The sequence below is a fragment of the Etheostoma spectabile genome, chromosome 18, assembly GCF_008692095.1.
Source record: "Etheostoma spectabile isolate EspeVRDwgs_2016 chromosome 18, UIUC_Espe_1.0, whole genome shotgun sequence".
In the NCBI taxonomy this organism is placed as follows: Eukaryota; Metazoa; Chordata; class Actinopteri; order Perciformes; family Percidae; genus Etheostoma; species Etheostoma spectabile.
Genome location: NC_045750.1, coordinates 24,728,942 through 24,752,788, shown reverse-complemented (window position 1 = coordinate 24,752,788; position 23,847 = coordinate 24,728,942). Strand labels below are relative to the sequence as shown.

General features: G+C 41.2%; 2 protein-coding genes and 1 long non-coding RNA gene across 4 annotated transcripts in view; 1 reads left to right on the top strand and 2 right to left on the bottom strand.

The window, feature by feature from the left end:
• Positions 1 to 13,815, bottom strand: part of plcb1l (phospholipase C beta 1-like) — a 174,566-nt gene extending 160,751 nt beyond the window's left edge. Inside the window, exons 1-3 of the mRNA XM_032542976.1 lie at positions 13,630 to 13,815; positions 12,425 to 12,484; positions 7,291 to 7,437 (exon numbers count right to left, since the gene is read on the bottom strand). The gene's annotated coding sequence lies outside the window, so the exon portion shown is untranslated. The remainder of the gene's footprint in view (positions 1 to 7,290; positions 7,438 to 12,424; positions 12,485 to 13,629) is intronic.
• fermt1 (FERM domain containing kindlin 1) lies at positions 13,725 to 23,580 on the top strand. Of its 2 annotated transcripts, none has more exons than XM_032542984.1 (16): positions 13,725 to 13,988; positions 15,713 to 15,872; positions 16,527 to 16,624; positions 17,608 to 17,743; positions 17,908 to 18,045; positions 18,757 to 18,940; positions 19,038 to 19,140; positions 19,239 to 19,346; positions 20,019 to 20,150; positions 20,340 to 20,389; positions 21,438 to 21,562; positions 21,921 to 22,027; positions 22,161 to 22,385; positions 22,490 to 22,614; positions 22,713 to 22,854; positions 22,977 to 23,580. In XM_032542984.1, exons 2-16 carry the CDS (start codon positions 15,722 to 15,724, stop codon positions 23,148 to 23,150), a joined length of 1,998 nt encoding a protein of 665 aa, XP_032398875.1. In that variant the 5' UTR covers positions 13,725 to 13,988; positions 15,713 to 15,721; the 3' UTR covers positions 23,151 to 23,580. The 2 variants fall into 2 exon arrangements, with proteins under 2 accessions (XP_032398875.1, XP_032398876.1); XM_032542985.1 differs by having other exon boundaries at positions 13,805 to 13,988; positions 15,718 to 15,872.
• On the bottom strand, positions 14,309 to 17,956 carry LOC116706259 (uncharacterized). The gene is made up of 2 exons (XR_004336186.1): positions 17,852 to 17,956; positions 14,309 to 14,522 (listed from the first exon to the last, which is right to left on the bottom strand). It is a non-coding gene; the product is annotated as an uncharacterized LOC116706259 (long non-coding RNA).
• Positions 23,581 to 23,847: the final 267 nt, after the last annotated feature.

Below are 23,847 nucleotides of genomic sequence, written 5' to 3'. Positions count from 1 at the left end.
TCCAGCTTTCCCTGGCAAAGAGTTGTGGGTCTGCAAAGAGCCCATGGGTAGTTTGGCACTGGTTCTGTTCCCACACTTATAGTGTAAATGGAGGCCTGGCTTTGTGCTCACATGCCCAGACTAGGCACACGTAGCACAATTGAATGTTAATAACATTTCATTTTGCCAGGACTTTTTCATCTTACATCAGATAATCACTGATTACTTAAACTCAGGAAACACAGTATAGGTCAGACAGCAGTTGTGCCAAGTTCACTTTCTCATATGGGAAAGTAGACAGCTTCCGAGTATGGCTGACGGTGGGCTACAGGCTTGCTGGTCCAGTCCTCTGTTAAAGACAAGCTTCAGCTCCATGAGTTCAGGATTGGGATGGGAAATGCAACAGAAAACTGGACGGTCTCTGACCTTTTCACAAGTACATAGGGACCGTCTTTGTGTCCAGAAGAGTCATTTGTTCAACAGGATTTTTAATTGCTGCTCATTCCTAATAAAGCCCTGAGTGTTTGTGTCCTCACCTGGGTCCTCTTTCACATTTGGGAGGGGTTTTGACCTTCTGGGGCACCTGTTTGGCTAGCGTCCGGCAGCCCATCTGCTCGTAGTTAATGCAGCCATCCCACTTCTATGGAGCATTGGAGATGGCTAGCTGTCCACCTAATTGTATCACATTCTGCAGGCATTGTCCTGACATTCCCTCGCCAGCCAAAGGTTGCCCAAATCTCATCCGCCACATCAGAGGGTCCCTATTAACCCCTGACCCCTGGTTGGTGTGTGTGGACAAGGTCGCTCCTCACACCCAACTCCGGGCCCATTAACACGTCGCCCCACTGCAGAAAAACTATTTTGACGGGCTGTAATTGGCGCTAAGTGATGGTGGACAAAGGCACCCTCTGTGCTGCCTGCTGGACTGAGCGGTACTGACCACTCTCTGAGCTTCACGCTTGACATTTCCTTTCTGAGTCCGATGTGAGAAGAGAAGAACTGAGGGAAGCCCCTTCCTGCACCACCACCTCCTCCATTTCTCCATCCCTTCAGCCCCCTATTTGCCATGGCGCTCCTTTGAAAACGTGAGATAATGAGGTTCTAGTGGGGAGAGCTGTCCGGAGCAGAACGGCATGGTCCAGATCTGTGGAGGCTGATTAATCCAATGGCGGGCCATTCCTTTCAGAGCCAGCCTAATTAGTTTACGTTAGCTGGGGAAGGTCAGGGGGCGTGTTTGACTGAGGCCTTTTCTTTAAATGCCACAATGGTGTAATGATCTGTGGGTGCAGGTGCAGCAATCGGCTGCTTTAATGTTGCTGAGCTGCTTTGGGTATTGGTTGTACGGTTGAGTTGCAAACTGCCAAAGACAATGAGGTCTTTTACTTGAGAGTATATGACATTTATAAACCAGTCTTTCCAAGATGTTATAACACACTACAAATAACCAGGGAAAACCCATTAGTATTGTATGTGGGATATTGGTTAAAAGTCTGAAAATATGGAAAGCCAGGACTTCCAAACAACTAAACACTACGAAGAATATTTCTGCTGGTAGTTTTGGCCTGCATTATTGTATTTCTAACCTAGATTCCACCCAGTGAATTACAAACCAGTAAGAATGAGTCTCTATGTTAGTATATGGAAGTCCCGCCTTCAATCAAATTCATCATATTTATGGCAGATGCAAATCCCTTTAATGATTGACTCTGATCCCAAATCCCTCCAGGTTGTGTACAGCTTGTGTCCTTAGCAACACTTAACAACCCAGCCAAGCTTCTGTCACACAAAGCTGTATACTTAAGACAGGTCTAACTCCCTTCCCCATAGGCCATGCCATGCTCTCATCCCCGTATTTAACAGCCTGACGTCAGACAGGAGCAGTGGAGGCAGCAGAGGAGACTTTAATACTAAATCTCACCCCCTGTCATTACCGGCCTGTGTGACCGCCTATCAGAAGCCTTTGAGTGATGTGGGAAACCCTGGGCCCTGTCCTCCCAACCCCTCTAGGCCAGGCCGCCTGTTCTGTCCAAACCAAACTGAAAACTACAGGACAGGCACAGCAAGGGTTGACATCAATGAGGCGCCGGGCTCTTTATGCCCACTCTGTGGTCAGGAGGAGAGAAGCCTGGATATTAATCTCTCTCTCTCTCTCTCTCTCTCTCTCTCTCTCTCTCGCTCGCTCGTCTTTACTTGCATGCTTTCTTCCTATTTCCCCTTCTCACCACGCAAGCCCTATTTCTGGGCTCTCCATCCCATTAGGGCTAAATCAAACGAAGGCAGAGACTGTTCATTTTGATAGCTGTTGAAATTGCAGTTGCAGCTGGAGGAAGTATCCTCTAAAACACTGTGTGTTTGGATGGGAGATAGAAATAAATTAATTTTCTGGCCTAAACCCAGTTCACAGTGATGGATAGGTCCAGCAGCTTAAGATGATGCATGGGTTATTTTTTTTATGTTAATCTCTCCATTAATAATAGCCTGGACTCTTTTTGCTTTAACCTGAATAAGTCAACCACACCTTCCTTGACACTCCAAACAACTGAAGCCGACCACATTCTTATTATATACACACAGATCACTGACATGTAACAGTAACATAAACCATTAACAGCATTGAACTGGCTGACATAAATCATTATATGACTAATATTTCAACATTCGTACACTGAACATATGGCTTGTGTAACAATAAATTAGTATTGTCTTGATTTTTTCCAACACCTGTGGGGACAAAAACAAAATCATGGCAACTTAGTCAATCAGTCCACCAGCCCATGTGATGTGGGTCTTTATTAGAGGACACCTGCAGCACCCAGCTTCCCTTGTCGGCTTTGTGAAAGACTCTGAACTGGGTGGGGGAAAGAGGGGAAAGCCAAAGGGCCAGACCCAGGTTTGGCCCCGAAGGCCTTAACTATCACTACAGTCCACGGGTTGCCTTTGGCCTTGCTAACTCTTCCATGAAATGGGCCCAGGAACAGTGCAAACCTCCCAGAAACAGGCCGCTCACTGTTAGCCAACAGTGCTCCCTTTGTGTAAAAATTGTCAAAGCTGGCCCTTTTCTGTACTGGTCCTGCCTTTCTTTTGAGCCTCAGCTGTGAGCAAACAAAGCTGGCTTAAAGGTTTGCATGATGGTTAGCTAGCAAGCTGGCTAGGCGCGTTAGTGTTTGTGTCAATGAGAGCAATGCAGTTTGTGTTTCCTGTGTTCTGCAGGTGGGGCTTCAATGGCAAATGAAAAAAAGCTAGTCAATGCTCCACTGATGAGGCCATTATAAAAACCAATAACCCTTTTTTATGATTAGTGTGGAGTGGAGCTCAAGGATTCATAATGGGATCCAATGAAACACTTAATGCCTTTTCGGTCCTTGGGATTATTCTTAGTTAAAATGTTCAATGCCAGCAAGTAAGGGAGCTATCAGCCTTCCAAATATCTAACTATATACATTGACCGTTTCAATTTTGTGTCATCCACAGTAAGATAAAATTGAGGGGGAAAAAAAAAGTCTCTAGTTGTCTCTAGCGTTGGCAGGCTGAAACGGTTGTTTACAGACAACAGTGTTATTGGTAAATACAGCTGTAAAGGTCTGAAAAAGTAGGGCAACAAGCACTAAATAATATTCCTACAAGGACTTATTGGTAAAATGTATCTTTTTTAGAGATTTTACAGTGACCTTAATTTAGGTATTTTAACATCTTACATAATTACATTTTTAAATATACCTACATTAACTCATGATATTCACCTGTCACTCAACATTGCACTTATAATCTGTGACTTTATCCAAATGTATCTTTTTTTAAATTCATTACTGTACATGGCATACTTTTTTTTTATTGCTCTCCACAATCTGAATTTGAAGAGAGAAAATAAATGAGTACTTGAACAGAAGTACAAATCATCCTCTATTTTATTGCACAGGCAGACATAATTAGTTTATTGCAAATGATATTTATTGTGTTGTCAGAGCAGATGTTTTGAAGAAAGATTTATTAAATGCTATTTGTCATGGGGTTTTATCTGTGGTTGAAATGGTCCATCAGGTCACCACAGCTTTGGGTTCACACGCATCAACTATGGGTTCACTTTTTAAGGCTGTGTTTAACACCAAGAGGCTATAAAACACAACAAAAATGAGCTATAGCTACAACTTCCATGGCAAGGATACATGTTTTAACATTTATTAAGGGAGATAAACATAGCACATTTTCCCCTTTTTTTCCTCCTTTTGGATGGAAAGGAAAACCAGTAGCACTTGGTTTAACCGCGTTTCACTTTGCATAATTGTTCCCAAGGTTGCTGTTTTTTATTTCTAGGCTTGCTGTGCCAATATAATTCAATTTCTGTGGCCAAGCCAAATATTTGCAGCATGGCTTATGCTTCTAAACTGAGCTGTAGTTTGGGCAAAAGAGGTGTGCCTGGCCAGCAGCACTGCACAGACAAACCAATAAACAGATTAACTGCTCCACAACAACAACTCTGCTTCTAATCACTATGTCATTCTCATTACTTACTCTTTTGTGCAATAAATTCTTAAACGAGTGACAAGGTAAACACAACCGTCCAGGCATTGAAGTTTTATAACACTTCAATCCACACCTTGCATTGCATTGAGCTACGTGCTGGACGGATTGATGGTAAACTGACTGTTTACTACTTCTTAGGAACAGATGACAAAAACTGGAGAGAGTCCGAGTCATTTACAGTTAGTTAAATTCCCTGCTGAGAGGCCCTGCTAAATGCTTCTTCCACAGACCTTGCTGGGAAATATTTGCAATGGTTTCCATCCAGATTTGGGTCACTCGGTTCCATATTCACTGTACAGGTGAGTTGGACCAGGTTTGTTTGGCATTGGTCATTGGCTGTCCTTTCCTTTCCACGAGGCTGGGAAAGCAGCACCACATACAGCTTGCGACAACAAGAGATGCTTTTGTCCATAGCTTACCACGGCGAAATGACACCGCTAAGCCGCCTGCTGCCAATGTTGTCCAGGTCTCCCAGGACAGTCCCCAGGGGCTACGAGACCTGCTTCAGGCCAGTCCAATAGAGGCAGAAGGAGAGTGAGAGCCCTCGGGAGAATAGGTAACTGTCAGCCAGCCGTGCTGGTGCAACATGCAGATGAAAACAACCTCTTTCACACAAAGTGTGTTTTGGCTTCCAATGCTGTAATCATGGATGATTAGCCTAAGAACTCAATTCCGAACAGGGACTATTCCTTATTCCTGTCACACTGTCATAAATTATATTTACCTACCACTTTTCCCAACTGTCCCAAGATATAAAGGGGGACTTGACTGATCAATGGTAATCAGGTAGGTGTGTGATATTTATTTAAATAATAAAAATTAATGTCACCCTCATTTCAGAATGTGTCAGGTACACACAGATGTAGGGAAAAAAGATTTTTCAAAAGGCTTCTACACTAATTCAGATATTTCTTTTTTGACTGCATGTTTCAATAAATACCTTCGCAAAAGTATGTGCGCTTCTTTATCCTTTAAATGGTTGTTTTCCTTCGAATAACCATCTGGAAAGGAATTAAAAGTCTAATCGTATCGAACAAACATGCTGGCACTTTATATATCAAATTTAATTGTCAAAACCAGTTATTGTGTAACAATGTTGTTTTGAAGACAAGCTCTCTTCTTTGGACACTTAAATCACTCTACATTAAAAATACACTTTCCAAACTACATGAAGAAGATATTATTCTGAAATGTGTACAAAAAGCCTTTACTTGCTTGGAGTTGATTAATGACGTGACACATGACGAGGACTGATGTCACCCGTGGCCCGATCATCACCCTACAACAGGTGCAGCCTTCTCTCTTCCCTCTCCTCATACTCATCTTAGTGCAGATTGTTTTCCTTCTACATGTGGAAAGAATCTGCATAGGTGGTCCCTCTTTTTCTTTCTGCAACCCTCTCTATCTCTCTCTCTTCACCAATCTCATTTACTCCCACACCTCTATTCTACCTCTCTGTCTCCTTATGTCTTATGTTATGTCTCTTTTTATGCCGGAAAAAGGGAAGTGCTGATTGTAAATATGGAGAGGTGTCAGGGCCAGAAGAAACGGCCCATATATTTCTGGATCCAAGCTGCGAGGTTTACCGAAGCATATTTTTATCATGAAAAGCCAACATGGAATGGGACGGCCATGCGCAGCTGCTGGTCTAATTTGCTCTAAGCATGTACAAATAGGACGGCCCACACAGACCATAAAAGTGGAGTGGAGGTTTTGCTCAACGCGCCACTTTTGTCTGACCAGAGGCACAGGGACGCCTTCCAAAGAACAAACGAAAACAAAAGAAAAGAGAAAACACAGGCACACTCACTTGATAGCTTGAAATACAGTAGAATAACTCAGAAGAGGGCAAACTACTGCTTCACTGTTACTCCACAAGTAAACAGTGTTTAAGCACTGTGTACTAACACCAATACCATTTCATATTGGATAGCTAAAATGTTGATGATATAATCTCACTGTTCATTTTTCAGGGAGCGTGCCTCCTGAATAATGTAACGTAACAATGTAGCACAAAGGTTCTTTGTTTAACATTTGCAATTACCTATACTATTTTTTATTTACAGCGTTAAGGTCAGTGGCTGTCATATATACATATTTGTTTGTGTGTGTGTATATATATATATATATATATATATATATATATATATCAAAACCTTGTGTATATATTTTTTCAACAAATTCTCAAGGTTGTTTCCTACCTTCCGAGCTGCACCAATGTCCCTCCCGTTCGTTCTCTATACATTTTATTGCGCCATGGAAAGTTTTATTTGCTCTTGAGCAATTTGCTCTGGAAACCCCCTGTAGATCCTATGAGTACTGTACATTTGTGCAAGTACAAATACCATGCCCGTGCCTGGATGCGCGCGCACACACACACACACACACACACACACACACAAACACGTCTGAATGGGGTTCCCCTTTAGACACCAGATAAATAACTGACTTCAAACAGTAAACTGGGTGCTAATGAACTGGATCCTGACAGGGTTTGCTTTCCGCAAGCACAGACCCACCCCACAATGGATCTATTCACAGGATCTCAGCCATGGAAAGTGTTGGTAAAGTAATCCCGCTAGAGTTTATGCAACCTTTTCTAACTGTCAGTACGTCTTTCTCCCCTCAGGCCTTTAAGGACTGGCCAAAAACAACACTGACCTGCATCAGCTGATACAGGCAGAGGCTACCAACATTTGCATGTTTCAAAATGGCACCCATTCAGAACCAGTTGGCAAATTGATGTGGGGAGGAAAGGAACACAACGCACCGCTTCCTCATATGCCGTACCTGAGAGATCAGTCACAGCGACTTCAAGGCCAAGTGACAAGGGTTGTTTCTTCCACATCGCTCTGTAGCACAGGACGTGGCTGGATGGCATCCAAACGCTTCCGTACACATGTGGCCACATCACCCAACATCCTCTGCATACAGGACCTGCAAGAAAAGGTGTTATTTTATCTTTAACAGAATTTGGGCAGTGTTCCCACTGTATCTCCGTGTGCCCTGACAAACCTAATAAAAGTCACAGCATTGCATATGGCTTTATTCAACTTATTTGATATTCACACAGGAACAAAAATGTCAACAGCTTCAAACTTTCATGCACACCTGCTAAAATTGACAAAAAAGGATATAGACAGTTATGATCTGAGCGACAGCATTTCATCACAAATTCTGCTAACAAAAAGGACAGTGAACTCATCAGGCATAATATATGAAAAAAGACCATCTTTCTTTCTTTCAATTTTGGACTAGCATAGTATTTGCCTAAGGTAACTGATCACCATCTATCCACATGGCTGTGCTAATCTACTGTATATCTTTTATGTTTCTGGGGAGCAAAGGGATGAAATACGGCCGGTGACAGATAAAGCTATACTCTGTAATGGAAGTTGTTTTACAGTAGCCACTTTTCAGAAAGAAGTGCAATATTTAAACATGTGATATCCTGTTCCAAACCACGGTTCAGAACAGCCTCTCCTCTAGATGTGAGGGCCACACTGCGCTGACAACCTGTATTTATGGCTATCTGACCTGACACCATGAAAAGGGTTATTTCTATCAGATGTTTCCACGCAAGGAGAGGTGAACACAGAAAATAAGGAATGTATCAGTTTGGCTGTGTCGTATGGAAAGTTCAAATGTAATTGAAAATGCATGAACTGAACATGTTTTTTTATTTTTTACAGCATTGACCCTGGCTTGGTAACATTTTTATAAGCTTCAATGGAAACATCCACAAGCATGGGCGTAAGACGCCATTTACTGAAGCACCTATCGCTCCACCCCTACAATTAATTTTAGAAATAAAAGAGCCTTTATACTGAGCCTTCACTGCAGTGCAAGGATAACACATTCTATCTAAGGGGAGGTTGGTAATATGTAGACAAATAAAGGCACTTTTGTCAACACATACTTACACATATTTAGTCAATCGCTCTGCTCTAAGTCATAGATCCTCTCCTGACCATCACACCTGTGTTGCTTGACTCTCATCACAACAAAATTTCACTTTACACTGACATTTGTAAAACAAATAACCTGCCAGGTGCAGGTTATCTTTTCTTGAGTTTCATTTTTCTAATTGAACAGGAACTGGTATGGAATATCATGGTAGCAATGGAGGTCAGTGGCTTAATAATGAATCAATTCCTGAAAAAAAAAAAGAAAGTAAGAAACAGAACAAAGACATCATTTTCAAACCCTCAAAGAGTAAAAATGAATCAGAGCTGCAACTCTTTGCAGGCCATGAGGCAGTGTAGCCTTTGCTCCCCAGAGCTTTGTGCTGTCAAGAGCCTCTCTTCCAGTGCAGTTTCTCAGGCCTCCTGACCCCCTCAGTGCTGGTCCCACAGGATAAGACCCAGGGATTTGTTGGGATGAAGAGGTGGGAGCGTCCAAGTTGATGTAGGGGCTGAGGTGAAGGGGATGTGGAACGCCGAGGTGAGCAGTGGTCGGTCACCTTAAACAACACCTTTGAACAGTGTTTACCTCCGAATCCATATTCAGTCATGAATTAAGGCCTCCATCGACACGTCAAAGAAGTTGGTGAGGTAAGTTAGTTTCTTGTTGCATTCATTACTCCCTCTCGCCTATCCCGCCTCCCCACTACATCTCTAGAAGAACAACCCCCTCCACCCCACCTCACCCCAAAAGCATGGGGCTCGGCAGCATGAATGGGGCATTGTGATGCGTCTCCGTCACGGCAGTGAATGTTTTCACTTCCATTTGATCCGTCGGCAAGGCTGCTAATTGGGTAAGCGTGTTCCCAGGTCACCAGGAGGTTTCTCTTTCCATAAATACAGAAACCCGGCGAAGGCTTCTACAGATGTTGTTTCCCACCCGCGTCCAGTAGGTTCAGACCAGCTTCAGGCAGTAGATGTAATTTATTGTGTCTAAAACCACAGTCCAAAATTTTTCCCTCTCTCTCTCTCCTCAAGACTACATTTTATCATTCTCCCAGGCACTGTAGTAAAGTGAATTTGATATTTGTCCTTTCCTTTAGCTTGGACTGTGTATGCTATGTTGCCATTAGGACCACAGGTGTCATTATGACATGGACATGATGTTACTTTGTCTGTACTGCATCCAGGCCTGACAGGTCCAAATTATGTTATTTTCCATGTGCCTGTCCACCAATGACACAGTTTATGAGGCTCAGGGTTAATTTGTTTGTTTTTGTCATGGAATTTACATTTCCTCTTAAACACATGGACTCAAGACAACCTTGTGTGCCAGCACTAAAGACTAAGCTGGAACAGAGAGCTTAGACAGATTCGCAGGCATGTTTGCTACACTTAGTCTGTAGGGTGTGGTCAAAATGATCAAGTGGTCAAAGAAACTGTCTTTCAACTGGAGCGCAGTGGTTTATGCTGAAGTGTCCTTACCCACGCTAGGGCTGTTTCTCTGCAGCTAACTCTGGCATGGGTCCTACATAAAGAGACAAGTTTCCCACTTAATCAATAAAGTATATCCTACTATCAAAAATGAAACCCCACTCCAGACTACCCCTGAGATTGCATGGTTTTATAATCACAATCTAGAAAGCCAGGGCTGCAGTTGATATGACACTAATTAAGAGTGACTCCAAAAAATTCTGCCTTTCATTTTTTATGACCATGTTCCTTTAAAATCCATTTTCATATTGTAATAACTTGACTAGCAATTGGCAGCTCCTGCTTCCTTCCAGTGAGAAAAATATCATGTGACGAAGGAGATGATAATCAAGAAATAGCTTGTGACAGGCCATTGTTTGCCTCGATGTGAAATGGAGGGAGAGCAACCCCTTTAGCTGTGATGTATCACAGCCTTGAGTGAGCTATTGCTTTTATAAAACGTTCAGTATTATATTAATAAATAATCATGTTCACAATAATATAGGCCCTTCTGGGTTGGCTGGCTGACTGTCTGCACATACAGAGGCGGTTGCTAAGGAACGCATCGCAGATAACTTTATCCTACATTAGCAACTAGCACAGGCTATTTCTTTTGCTTACAGCTAAAGCTAAGCACAAAATAACACCTTACTGATCAGGGCAGCAGTACACAGCAACTTGTGTTTTCTGCAAGCTAAATCTACTGTTATTGTCAATGGGTTTTGGTGGCTTTGAAGAGAGCATAGATAGCGGCTCCAGTTCCTTGTTGGAAAGAGCTGTCTGATCGCGAGGTAAAGCAGTGAAAATATTGTAAATATAGTCTACACTTATAAGGAATACTTTCCTGATATTAAACCAGCAAGTGTATGCGCAGATGAATGGCTTCCCTCTGTGGCACCAACTATCAGTTCATTTTCTCAAATGTGGTATGATACTTATTGTGCAAAGGAATTGTGCATCATAGGTGTTGTATATGGTTATTACATCACAGCTGTGAACCAATCAGATTACTTGATTTGAGCTACCCGTTTCATAAAAGATGTTTTTAATTTCAACACATGCTTAAATTGCTCCATTACAGCACCTTTATGGTTCAGTGCTATAAAACAAACAAGAACTACAGAGTTGGAGCAAACAGTGGCCAGTTTATAAGCCATAGACATGAAGTACCTTTCTCTTAAAACTGGTTCAATAACTTAGGATCTTTCCCTCCTCAAACTCAAATGTGGTCTAATGGTGCCACTGTGTGGCAGGAACAAAACTTTAAGTATTAATGTCCACTAAAGGTTTTTGGGTGTCCTTTACTTATCAGTCGGTTGGCTTAACAGAAAAATATGTCAAAATGTTTATTAATGTTTCTGCAGATAAATGCAGTCATGCAGAAGGATCTCTTAAATACTAAAAGTCTAATGCTTATAGCATTTGTGACTATTACTGGGATGCTAGAGATATGACTCATTGTCCAGTTACAGTATGACTAATAAATATTAGCTTAGTGTCCATTAAATGACCATAAAAATGACTCATCAACTAAAAATCTCTTTGTCCACCAAGACTTAAACAACAGACTTTTCGATTGCTAAGACGACTAACGACTAAGAAGGGGCAGCCATGATATTTAAAAGTGTCTGTGTCTCTCTATTTTCTCCCTTTTTCTATAATTTGGAGATTACATTAAAGTTCCAATGTGTAGGAATTTCTCCCTATCTATCTCGCACAACATAATTCAAAGTACGTATTACAGCTACAGTAGCCTTTACACTTAAAAAACTCAGTCTCTTGCTCTTTTCGATACCCTTTTTCTTTTTCTGGGTGAAGAAGAAGACTCCTGTTCCTAAAATATGGATTTTGAATATGTGTCGGGGTTGGTAAGCAACAATACCCATTAGCAACATTAGCAGCATCTGTGGGTTTATCATGTGACAGCAAAAATGCGAGAGGGCGGAGCAGTATATCCTGTATGTTCCTTACCGGCTAACGTATTTCAAGATGGCGCATGAATATGTAGTGTCTACCTCAGTTCACGTGAATGCAAATGTAAAATTTAGGTCAAAAGGAATACTTGGAATTGATGGTGGTGGTAAATATTTATGAAAAAAGACAAGTTTGTGAACGGTAACTCAGATTTTCATAATAAACAATTAAACACGTTACACACTGGGCCTTAAAGTGTTAATGCACAGCTGGTGGAGAGGTGCATTGGAAATTAAATCATGTAAAAGAAAGTGATTTATGTAATTTAGGCATTGGATGCGCCTATGAAAGTCTATAATTGAAACATTGCATTTTAAATAAGTAGTGACAGTGTGCAGGAATTGATTACTTTCTTTCAGAATTTAGAGGGTTTGGTTATTCAATATACAGTTACAGTATCTTTAAATGCTACCTAATCATCTTAAACTTCCTTCTGTGCTCAAGCTGCTTAATCACACTATGTTATCTCATGTATGCTTGCCATTTTTTTTACATGAGTCTGATGTCCCCATCTAGTCATAGTATGCCCTTTGCTCAAGTACCAGCCAAGTCAAAAAGAACTTGTATGATCTTACCAACTGAAACCAGGGGGTGGCAGGCTTCACACATGGGCTCATCTCATAACGACCAAGTGCCTGTAATAAGAAAAGTCCACAGAAGGCACAAACATACCTACATATTAAAATCTACAAAATTGGCTATAACTCAGTGTGTCACTAGAATGCCATCTGTACAAATAAAAGAGTTTGACTGTGTGGTTGTTGTTTCATAGGCTGGCCATTATGTGGAAAACACCAACTCAAGTGATTCATCTTGATTTACTCATCAGGGAGGATGTGGGCATTAAGGACGGTGGGCTGATTCATCTGAGGTAAACTATTATTCATCATGTTGTGGGCTTGTCTCTTTAAATCCACTTAAACTGGAGCAACAGCCCTGATATGATAATTTCACAATGACTATACCTCCTTTGTAAATATCCAAATTCAATTCCAACAGGGTTTTTCTTCCTGTAGTTCGTGCAAACCGGTCGACACCAGAAACTTTAAACTTTTGCAAAAACTCTTTTTAAAAATTGTATCTTTTGAATTTTGACACAGAGCAGGCTTGTGTTAGCCTGGGTAGTTATTTGCTGCATGTAAAAGTGAGTATTGTTTGTTAGTTTCTTAAAGGAGTATCTCCCCCCCTGAGTAGTATCGCATTACTGGTAAACTGACTTTTAAATGTGTAACGGCTTCCCCTTTAATATGTAACTTTGACTGAACTAGCTAACTTAACAGTTTAAAGTTATGCTTTCTTAAAAATGCATTCACAAATACGTCCAGTCTTCTATCAATCCATCAGTCAGTGGTTAGCCAGTCCCATCCTGGGATAGCCCCAAACAAATAAAATTATACTTTATTATAGCCTATATGTTTCACTGCTACTATTATTATATGATTGCCCTAACTAGCTAACTATTCTAGGTGCTGACACATTATTTTATCAATAACGTTAACTGCAATTTTCTTTTGGTCAATTTCTTTCAAATTTGGGTTCATTTGAAATGTATGCTACACTGAAAGCATCTTGATACAGTATATTTAGCTAGTTTTTGTTATGCTAATGCAAATATTTACCAAGTTGCATTAGCTTGCATTTAACATTAGTCATTTAGCTAGCTAGTTACCACGCTGTGACCAACAGGTTTTAGCTAGCATTCGCTGTCGTTAAGTAAAGTTAGGTTGAGTATGTTTATGTTACGGTAACGTTAGCTATTTTTTGGATAACGTATACTCACCATGTTACAGTTAGCGCTATATGTCTGTCCTGTAGTCAAGTAGCTACTGTCATTTGAAGCAGGGTACTAGCGAGCTAAATATTACACTAGCTCTGGTATATAAGCCCACCAAAAATTGTTTTAATTTATTAAATCATAAACATTAGAAATCGTCGCCGGTTGTGGACAAATGTCCCACCTTTGCTTTGAAGCGTTGCCTAGCGTAACGTTAATGACTTCCTCTAACGGTTCCTCCTCCTCTCGAGCTACCTGTGCAGGGGGCGTGTTTTACACCTGGAGGAGCCTCGTTCATTCCTGGTTCGTTCCACTCCACAAGACATATCTAGGAATAGCTCACCGGCAGAAAACTTTGAATAAAGGTAAGAGTGGTTTCAGAGTTTTAATGTTGTTAGTTTTGTGGGCCATTTTCCAGCTGAATAAAGCAGACTTCTCATGTCCCTGACAAGAAAACAAATCACATTATTGGAAATGGTCCAGTTGGGATTATGTGTCTGTGGTAGGCCTACACAGAAGGAAAGGTAATGGTTAAGTGGTAGGACATGACTATTATTGCTGAACAGACTGTGCTGACATTGTACTGTATTCTTCATACTAAAATGTAACTGTAGTGTTGTTTATGGCTCAAAAGTAAGTCATCATACTCATTGCCCCAGGGTTCACTGTCATCTTTTTTAATTTAATTTTAGACCATTTTCCTTAGTATGAATGATTTTACAATAAGAAGAGATGTACGATGCTTTTGGACATGGTTCCTATTATAGTAGTATGTGTGTAGTTGCATTGTAAAGAATAGAATGCTGGGATGTGTCTTTTTCCAGTGCTGCATTCCACTAGTTGTTCCGATATTAGCTAAGCCCACTCTTTCAATGCAGTTTTGGTTGGAAATCAAACACCTGTAAATTAGAAATAGTAGATTAACACTTTTCACATGGCTGTACTTTTTAAGGAGTTAGAATATGAGAACTCTTTAAACAGTTGCATATTTTTTATGGAAATAGATTGTATTTGTTGTTGTTTGCATTTTGATGAGACCCAAATTACATAATTTCTCCTTCCATCACTTTTTGGTCTTTATTTGCAGCTAGTGTAATGTTGTTGGAGTCAATTCATCACATTCCAACACATCTCTACAAGCCTTTCCTCAGCAGACATGCAGGCTCAAACTTTTAACTGTACCCTACAGCTGCATAGGGAGGGAGCAGCACAAAGAAAGCAGAGAGGGTTTGTTAAACCTAGCCTCCGGGCAACACAGTTTCACACAGTATACATTTCAGCTGGGCTACCCAGGACAAATGAAACAGGTATTTTCATTGATAGCCCCAGTCTAGACGCGTGTGTGTGTGTGTAGATCTCTTTGTTCACCACACTTTCTAAATTCATATGTGAAATGAAGGGAGGTTGGTGCAGTGTGGGGAGATTATTGTTTTGCGCGGTCTCTCCTGCACCAGATTCGTGTCCCTGCTCGTCACACATTCCACAGCTGTATCCTGCTTGCTCCTCCTCTGCTCTTCTCCCCTTTCTTACCTGCCTGATGTCTCTTATCCATTCACTCTGTCTCATAATTAAAGTCCAACACTCCCCCACCTAGTTGTGTCTTTCAGTGCAGAGCCCTACAGCTGTGCTATGCCTGCTGTTTTTACTGTGTGTTCTACGGTCTCATCTATTATTCCTACTGGCACCAGCCAGTACATCTGCCAGTCTGCGTGTTCGCTGATATCTTATTTATAAATGTACTGGCTGAGAGGAGTACTTCCGGTCCTACGGTATCATTGCAGAGATAATGCAGAAGAAGCATGGTGGAAATCTGTTCAATTTCTGGCCACCGAAACCCTGAGAGATCTATGTTTGTTAACTGTTGGCCAAGATAATTTGGATGTTCCCACAGGATGTTGAGAAACACTTAATCCGCTGACTCATGTTTTCATCCCAGATGTTTCCTAAGCTTATAAACAAAAGAAAGAAGGAAATAATCAACATATTTTAGTGGAATTCCCCCAACACCGGATTATGAAGATAGCGGTAGGTTTTATCATCAAAACCTAGGAGCATCCTGTCTATAATCTATGCACCTCTGTCTTTTAAGAACAGGGCCATGACCACAGCTGCAGAGTATGGAGAAAAATCATGGGAGCTGTCTGTGCAGGTGGATCAAAAAGATGGAGATGAGTCCATGAAATTTAAGCTGAGGGTGAAGGGAGACTTGCACATTGGAGGCCTCATGCTTAAACTGGTGGAGAAGATCAGTAAGTGGTTCCGATGGGTAAAACACTGTCGTGCCGTAATCCGTCACACTCAATTTTGGTTTGTTTACGTGGTAAAAGCTTACATCCATTCAACTCGGTTTTAAGCACAGTGCCTCAACCTCCCCCTGCTGCCACAACAGGTCTGTTAGTTAAGCCACACCCTTGTTTGCCCTGCGTTTTTCTACACTCCAATGCCATTGTTTTTCCACAATGCATTGGCTTGTGTAGCCCTAGGGGCCAAAGTTCGGCCAGGATCTTATCTGATATTTCTTAACAGGTCTCTATAAATTCAGAGGAGCTAGTATGATGGCAACTTCAGTAAGGTGGTTTAAACAGCATGAGACATTATAGATGACTAACTAACTTGTCAACAGACCGATTTCAGCCCAGCACCATAACATGATGTCAGGTAGACTCATAAAACCCCACTTTAATCATGCTCAGCCACCCACACAACAGTGGGTACGGGAAGTGTTTGTGTTGGTAGCAGATGTCGAGGTTGGAGTTAAGAATGCAAGAGATCCACATAAAGACCCTTTAAACTTGACATGTACTGTAAATATGTCCAATAACTTTAAGTGTGAACTACCCTTTAATCTTGAGATAGGACAGTAACATGGTAGTACTTTGTTTACTTAATCTGTCTGTCTGCAGAGGCCGTTCAGGACTGGTCAGACCATGCCCTGTGGTGGGAGCAGAGGAAATGCTGGCTGCTCAAAACCCATTGGACCTTGGACAAGTATGGAATTCAGGTAACATATATAGTGATTAAATCTCTTTTTATAATTGTGCTGATATGTTGTAATTTGATTTTTAATTCCAAAAACAATTAAACAAAAATCTATTTAACTGTTTTTCTACAGGGGCGACCTCTAGCTCCCCCAGTAAAGTGTGCGCCCCATGTAGGCTGTGTCCTATGCAGTGTCCGGGGTTTACTCTTTCCTTTCTATCTACTATCACTATCATCTAATAAAAGTCCAGAAAATAATGTTTTGTAAAAAAAAAGCTATTTTAATGTCCATGGCACCGTAGAATACTCCAGTCAAAGCGATAATAATTAAATTCTGTGTGTGTGTGTGTGTGTGTGTGTGTGTGTGTGTGTGTGTGTGTGTGTGTGTGTGTGTGTGTGTGTGTGTGTGTGTGTGTGTGTGTGTTTGTGTTTTGGGTTTGTAGCTCCTTGAGGCATGGATACCCGTCAGTGGTTTCATATTGTCAGCCCAGTCTGCATTAGGTTTATAATACATGTGCATGTACATATAACACATGTTGTACAACCAAGCATTGTGCAAGCTCAAAGAACTATATACTCATGGTGAAGATGTTAATAAAGTGATAGCAAACAAATTAATGCTGAGAAAGATATGAAAGATATGGGTGCAATGCGGGCGCCCAGATAGCTCAGTTGGTAGAGCAGCCGTCTGTATGTAGAGGTTTACTCCTCGGCCTGCGGCCCTTCGCTGCATGTCCGTCCCCCTCAAAAAAAGGGTGCAATGCACATTTATGTGTCAAAGTTCCCTCTCCAAAACTGGCTCACTATCTATTTTTGGTGTCCATTATATGCGTTGCATGTGTGAACATCACTTTATGCTACCCTGTGTACACATTCCACTGACCGGGGAAGTTCCTCTAAGCCCAACTAAGGTTGAAAAAAATCTCCAAATCAGCACAATAAAAAGGGAAAGATATTTATGGACTTTGCTGGTGTGGTTTCAAAAACATAATTTTTTCTACGCAGGCTGATGCAGACCTGCGCTATACACCCCAGCACAAATCCCTGTTGCTGCAACTCCCCAATATGAAAACCATCAAAATGACCGTCAGCTTCTCCAGTGTCGTCTTTAAGGCGGTGGCGGAGATCTGTCGCATACTCAGTAAGTTTCTCTGTGCTTTCTGATTACAGTGTCTCGTGTGCTGCTTTTCTCAACATGTAATGTGTCTTAGACAGAGACATTGTGGATTCATCTGAAATTAAGACTCACCTTGTTTCCATATTGTCCCTGATCCCCCACACCGTCTCGTGTTGGCTCCATCTCAGACATCAGACGATCAGAGGAACTGTCCCTGCTGAAGCCTCCGGACGATCCCTCCAAGAAGAAGAAGAAGAAAGACAAGAATTCAGCACATGATGAGATCTGGGACATTGATTTACTGAGCGGGGGGCCAGGAGGCACAGGTACTGTGAACACACAGCGCTGTTTCTTACAAAAAATCTCATTTCATTTCAAAACAATCTGCAGCATCTTTGGCCTTTGTTAATTTGTCATAGTGTAAGGCTGTATTCAAATTTTGGCCTCCACCAATATGTAAACCTTTTGCATAAAATAGTGTGGAGTGCTAAGTGCTCAGTTTGCTAAGGTAAACTGTCTAATCACAGGTAGAAGTCCAGTTTTATTTATAATTAGCCCACAGAAGACTCACTAATTTTCATAATGTCTGTAATTGGATACATTCAGATGAATGTCCAGCCCTAGAAAGGATAGAATTTTTATTTCTTTGAATTACTTCTGCTGGAGAAGGCGAAGAAATGTCTATATATGTAGCGCTGCGGATAGCTGACAGGCCAGAGTTTTCATCAGTGAGATCTGAAAGAATTGTTCAGTATGCTGCCATATTCTTTGGAGTTTTCCCCAACACACACTCGCTCACTCTTACACTGAGTATCCAGTTCCTATTCCACACCAACCAAAAGATCACTCTAATAAAGGCGTTGGATCTCTTTTCCCTTTTATGTTTTATTTTTAACCCCAATCTGACAGTGAGTTGATCTCAACTTTAACTGCAGCTCCCCTTACAATTCCTTTCAAATACATTATTAATATAAAAGCAGAAGCGTTTTGGTGAAACCTGATTTTATTAATGTATCTGCCATTGTTCTTAAAACAAGGCTCCATGTACAGTAAGACTATGACAGCCACCTACGACCCAGAGAACGGGATGCCGGTGTCTGCCACGAGCCTTTGGTTTGGAGAAAACCCTCTCGCCGACTCCCAGCCTAACCTGCCGCCGGCTGAGCTGGCCAAGCTGTACCAGCCGCTCTCGCCGGTGGACAAAGCAATCAACAACGCAGGGTAGATGACAGGTTCTTGCTCATTGATTTGAAATTAGCAGTGTTAAATGTGGATGATATTTCTCACCACAGCACTAACATGTTTCTATGACTGACAGGTGGTTGGACTCGTCTCGTTCTCTTATGGAGCAAGACATCCAAGATGAAGAAAAGCTATTGCTTCGCTTCAAGTACAATGTCTTCTTTGACCTTAATCCCAAAGTAAGAGACCCAAAATGTATCCCTTGGAGAAAAGAAAAGATATTTTTGACTTTTGGTTTTGAAATTAAGTTGAGTGTGTGTGTTTTTTTGTGTTTTAGTATGACGCGGTCAGAATAACCCAGCTGTATGAACAAGCTCGCTGGGCCATCCTGCTGGAGGAGATAGACTGCACTGAGGAGGAAATGCTGATGTTTGCTTCATTGCAGGTGAACAACATTCCATCACAGTTATAAAAGTGACATAAGGTTCTGTAACAGTAAGTGGAGACAATTCTTCATCTTCAAATTCTCATTCAAACCCTGAAGGGAACAGTACTATAGCCTAAATTAGCTAATAAAGGACAGTATACTGTGTGTGTTTTAGCTCAGAGAGCGCAGGTTTGGTGTGTAAATCCATGTGAGGACATGTCAGGACATGAGGAAAATCCCCCTGGACAGGGAGGATGGGAGGGGGATGTTGAGAAAAAGAGATTGAGTAGCGGGACAAGTAGTATTGAAAGAATTATAGCTCCCCATCAGAAAAATTTGCTCTCCAAGAACTAATGATAATAATAAGTAATGACCATTATAACTGTGTAATGTTTCAGCTGTGACATTCCGTGTATTACTCTCAGGCCATCTCTGATCCGTTCAGCTGTTATTTTGCAACTGCCAGGACCATGATTCAGATATCACAGTTATTCAAAAAGGAGATCAGTGTTATACTCACCTACACATCGGTGCAATAGCGGGCACACCGGGTGCTCAAACCTCCCTCTGACTCATGGCCGCTTTGCATAACCTTATCAGTCATAATGACTTGTTAAATTATTTGATCATTGCAACTAGAAAAGTCAGTGGAGGGTTGTCTAAAAACCTTAATTTCAATTTATTTTTCAGTACCACATTTGCAAACTGACCATGTCAAGTGAACCACTGGACCACTCTAACGAACCAGAAATAGATGAAGTGGAGGCGGCCCTGTCCAACTTGGAGGTGACGCTTGAAGGCGGACACGCAGACCGAATTCTGGTAAACATATTCTTTTAGACGTTACTACGCTGGAGTGAATATTAACTGTAATGTTAATGTTTTCAGGTTACGGTAGAACACCTGTTTTTAAGCAGGAGTGATAGGTAGACCTCCGATGATTGCATGTCTTAACATGGTGATGTCAGGAGAAGACACGGGATAATTCACAGTTGTTTGTCCTGCCCCCAGGAAGACATTACAGACATTCCAGAGCTGGCCGATACCCTCCGGCTGTTTAGGTAAACCCACCTTTGTTTCTATAACATGAAGATGCCAACATTAATTGCTGAAGTAAGATCTAAAATATCTCGATCTGAAATTGATATTTTACTGTCCTTTAAACCCTCACCTGTCCAGCGGCCTTTAAATTCTCCTAGCTTAGTGGCTTGCTGCCATTAGGTAATTGATGGGACAGGGGTAAAAATATTTTCTATTCAAATTTATTATGTGTATTTACTCTCTGATGCTTTTATCTTACAAAGGGCTGCATTTATATAGCGATTCTAATCTTAGCAACCACGCTTCACACACTACAAGCACCATTCAGCCCATTCACACACTGGTTGAACATTTACACAATTTATGGTTCAGTATCTTGCCCAAGACTAGGGATCGAATCGTTGACCTTCCGATTTCTATTTACCTTCCGCTCTACCTCCTACAACACAGCTGCCTCTCTGCAGACTACCTTAACCCTTGTGTTGTCTTCCCGTCGACCAACAAGCAACTTTTTGTTTTTCTGGTTCCAAACGTTTGGTCGTCTATTTCAACACTTTTGTCACATTTCCCTCAATGTTTTTGCCAGGTTTTTTTTCATGCATTTCTTTCATATCTACAGCAGTCAGATTCACTATGTTCACTCGGACGGAATCACTTCACATGGGTAGGCACTTGTAATGACATTTTGAACATGTTAAGAGGCTAAAAACACATTTAAAACTTGCCCTGTTTAATCGTCCTGGGTGCACACTCTAGCAGGAGGATAACATGATGTAGGCAACACCGATTATTTTTCCTTTTCTCGCTACTGACAGCCCTCCACATTTACAAACAACAGAGCTACGTGTTGAAATCAACTGGACTTCTCCTTTAAATTCTTCCATACACTACAATACATAATGGCTTGGTGGTCGTCTGATAATAGATTAAAGGAAAACAACCGTCTGTGTACCACAAAACCATTCTAAAACATTTATACTGTCTTTTACGCAGAGCTATAAAGGTAATAACCTTTATCGCAGGCAAAAAAACAATGATTTGTGTTTCTTTCTTTCATTCTCAAATCAGGCCCAAAAGATTATCGCTGCGGCCGTACAAAGAGTACTGGTTTGTATTCAAGGACACCACCATCTCCTACTACAAGAACAAGGAGACCTCCAGTGGAGAACCCATAGAGCAGTTACACCTCCGAGGTCAGTGAAGAAGAATGATGTGGAAAAACACTTCTTAATGTGTTCTGTACTGTTGAGGAGTAATAACCCCTTAATGTAAGCATGTCCATAATGTGTGAGTACATCTTTGAGCATCCTAGAAAGGTTAAAAAACAGAGACCCAAGGTATTCTCATTATTAATAATCAAAATAAATAATCAATATGCTATACAAATTATTTTCTCCTTCTGTTAGTATGGGGAAAGTAGTTAATTTCAACTATTACAGTCCAAAAGGAGTTCTATGGTATTTTCCTTTAAGCCTCCACGGTTGCAGTTTTATTCTGTGATAATATTAACAGATCTGGTTAAATCCACTCAATTATCTCTTCCTTTGACAGGTTGTGAGGTAGTCCCTGATGTCAACGTGACAGACAAGAAGTTCGGCATCAAGCTCCTGCTCCCAGTTGCTGACGGAATGAACGAGGTGTACATCAGATGCGACAATGTATGTCCCACATCTTTCTCCCCATGAACATTTTCCTGGAACAAGCAGCAATTCTGCCTTTTTTTTTAAATCCCTGTAAAGTGTACATACATAAACGCGGGTTTATATTGTAACTGTGCTGTAATTTTGGCAGGAGACACAGTACGCCAAGTGGAAAGCTGCGTGTATCCTGGCCTCCAAGGGCAAGACAATGGCCTACAGCTCCTACAAGACAGAAGTGAGGAACATCCAGTCCTTTCTCCAAATGAAGAGCCTGGCGCCCCCTCCTGGTCAGGCAGCTCCTGACCTTGACGCCATGGACATGAATGCCGAATGTTTTTTTTCTCCACGCTTCGCCAAGAAGTACAAGACCAAACAGGTCTGTTTAAGGGCTACGAGCTGTATAGTTTGCCAGCAATCATCAGCGTGCGATTTCTGTTATCTTGAAATATATCTGCTTAATCTGCCTGTGATTGTTTCAAGCTTACCGCACGTATCCTGGAGGCCCATCAGAACATAGTACGGCTGTCCCTGATGGAGGCCAAGATGCGCTTCATCCAGGCCTGGCAGTCGCTTCCAGAGTTTGGTATCAACTACTACATTGTCAGGTACGGTGCACATATTCATGCATATTACACGGACAACTGATGATATATTTGAACATTTAAATCGTATTTATGATTGCTAGTTTGGTTATTCGTTTCAGATTCAAAGGCAGTAAGAAGGATGAGATTCTGGGAATCTCATACAACCGTCTGATTCGTCTTGACATGTCCTCTTTTCTGCCTGTCACCACATGGAGGTTCGCCAACATGAAGCAGTGGAACGTTAACTGGGAGATAAGACAGGTGAGGGGTCTTTGTGCCATGTATTATGATTCTACATGTCTCTTCATTCAGGGAAGCCGTTTTGGGTATTGCCTACAGACAGTACTACTTCAGAGACTTGAATACTTTGTATGTTATTCCAGGTGACGATAGAGTTTGACCAGAATGTGTCAATAGCCTTCTGCTGTTTGAGCTGTGACTGCAAGGTGGTCCATGAGTTCATTGGCGGTTACATCTTCCTCTCCACAAGATCTAAAGACCAGAACGAGACGCTAGACGAAGAACTGTTCCATAAACTCACTGGAGGCCAAGAATGAGGAAAGATACGAGCCTGGGCTTCTTTTAGTCCACTTCTGTTGTTTATTTACATGTGTTACAATGTGAATGAACAGCGTTCATCTACTGTAGCAATGTTAACCCTAAACACTGAGCAAACCGCTGCCAAAGAAAATGTAATACTGTATACTGTAAGTTTATACTGTACTGTAAAACATTTTCACTCACAGAATGACACAGAATGACGTCATTGTTTGTCATATATTCAGTTGTGAAGTTATAGCTGTGTACCCTAAACTAGAAAACATAGTGATGTAAATATGTTGCCAAGCTTCTCTCAAAACGTGGATGGATTGTTATTTGTAAGAATTAAGTTTTAAAATTATTAAATTTTTTTAGGTGAAGAGATGTCCTTGTTTCAGAAAGAAAACATTTTGTAGAAAAGCATTAATGGGTGAGTTTTGTGTTTCACTTGTTTCACATTTGTTCATTCGCTGAAAAACTATAAATTAGTTTTTACATTGAACGTAAAACTCATTAATTCCTAGACTGAAATGAACTTTATTCCAAATTAAAATGATGGAATGTAATTTAGAAAAAAATGTATTCTGCGCTTAAAGAAAACAGAACTTATGATAGGCAGAGAATCATTTTTTTCCCTGTTCATGTTAACGCAACAATGCGGAAATTTTGTAATTGCTGCTGTATGGAAAGCCATACCAACACTGTGAAGTGAAA

Coding starts and splice junctions, on each gene's coding strand:
- fermt1 (XM_032542984.1), top strand. CDS start 15,722: ATGACCACAGCTGCAGAGTATGGAGAAAAATCATGGGAGCTGTCTGTG. Junction 20,390..21,437: donor GATACCCTCCGGCTGTTTAG/GTAAACCCACCT, acceptor TTCTCAAATCAG/GCCCAAAAGATTATCGCTGC. Junction 22,028..22,160: donor TGTACATCAGATGCGACAAT/GTATGTCCCACA, acceptor TAATTTTGGCAG/GAGACACAGTACGCCAAGTG.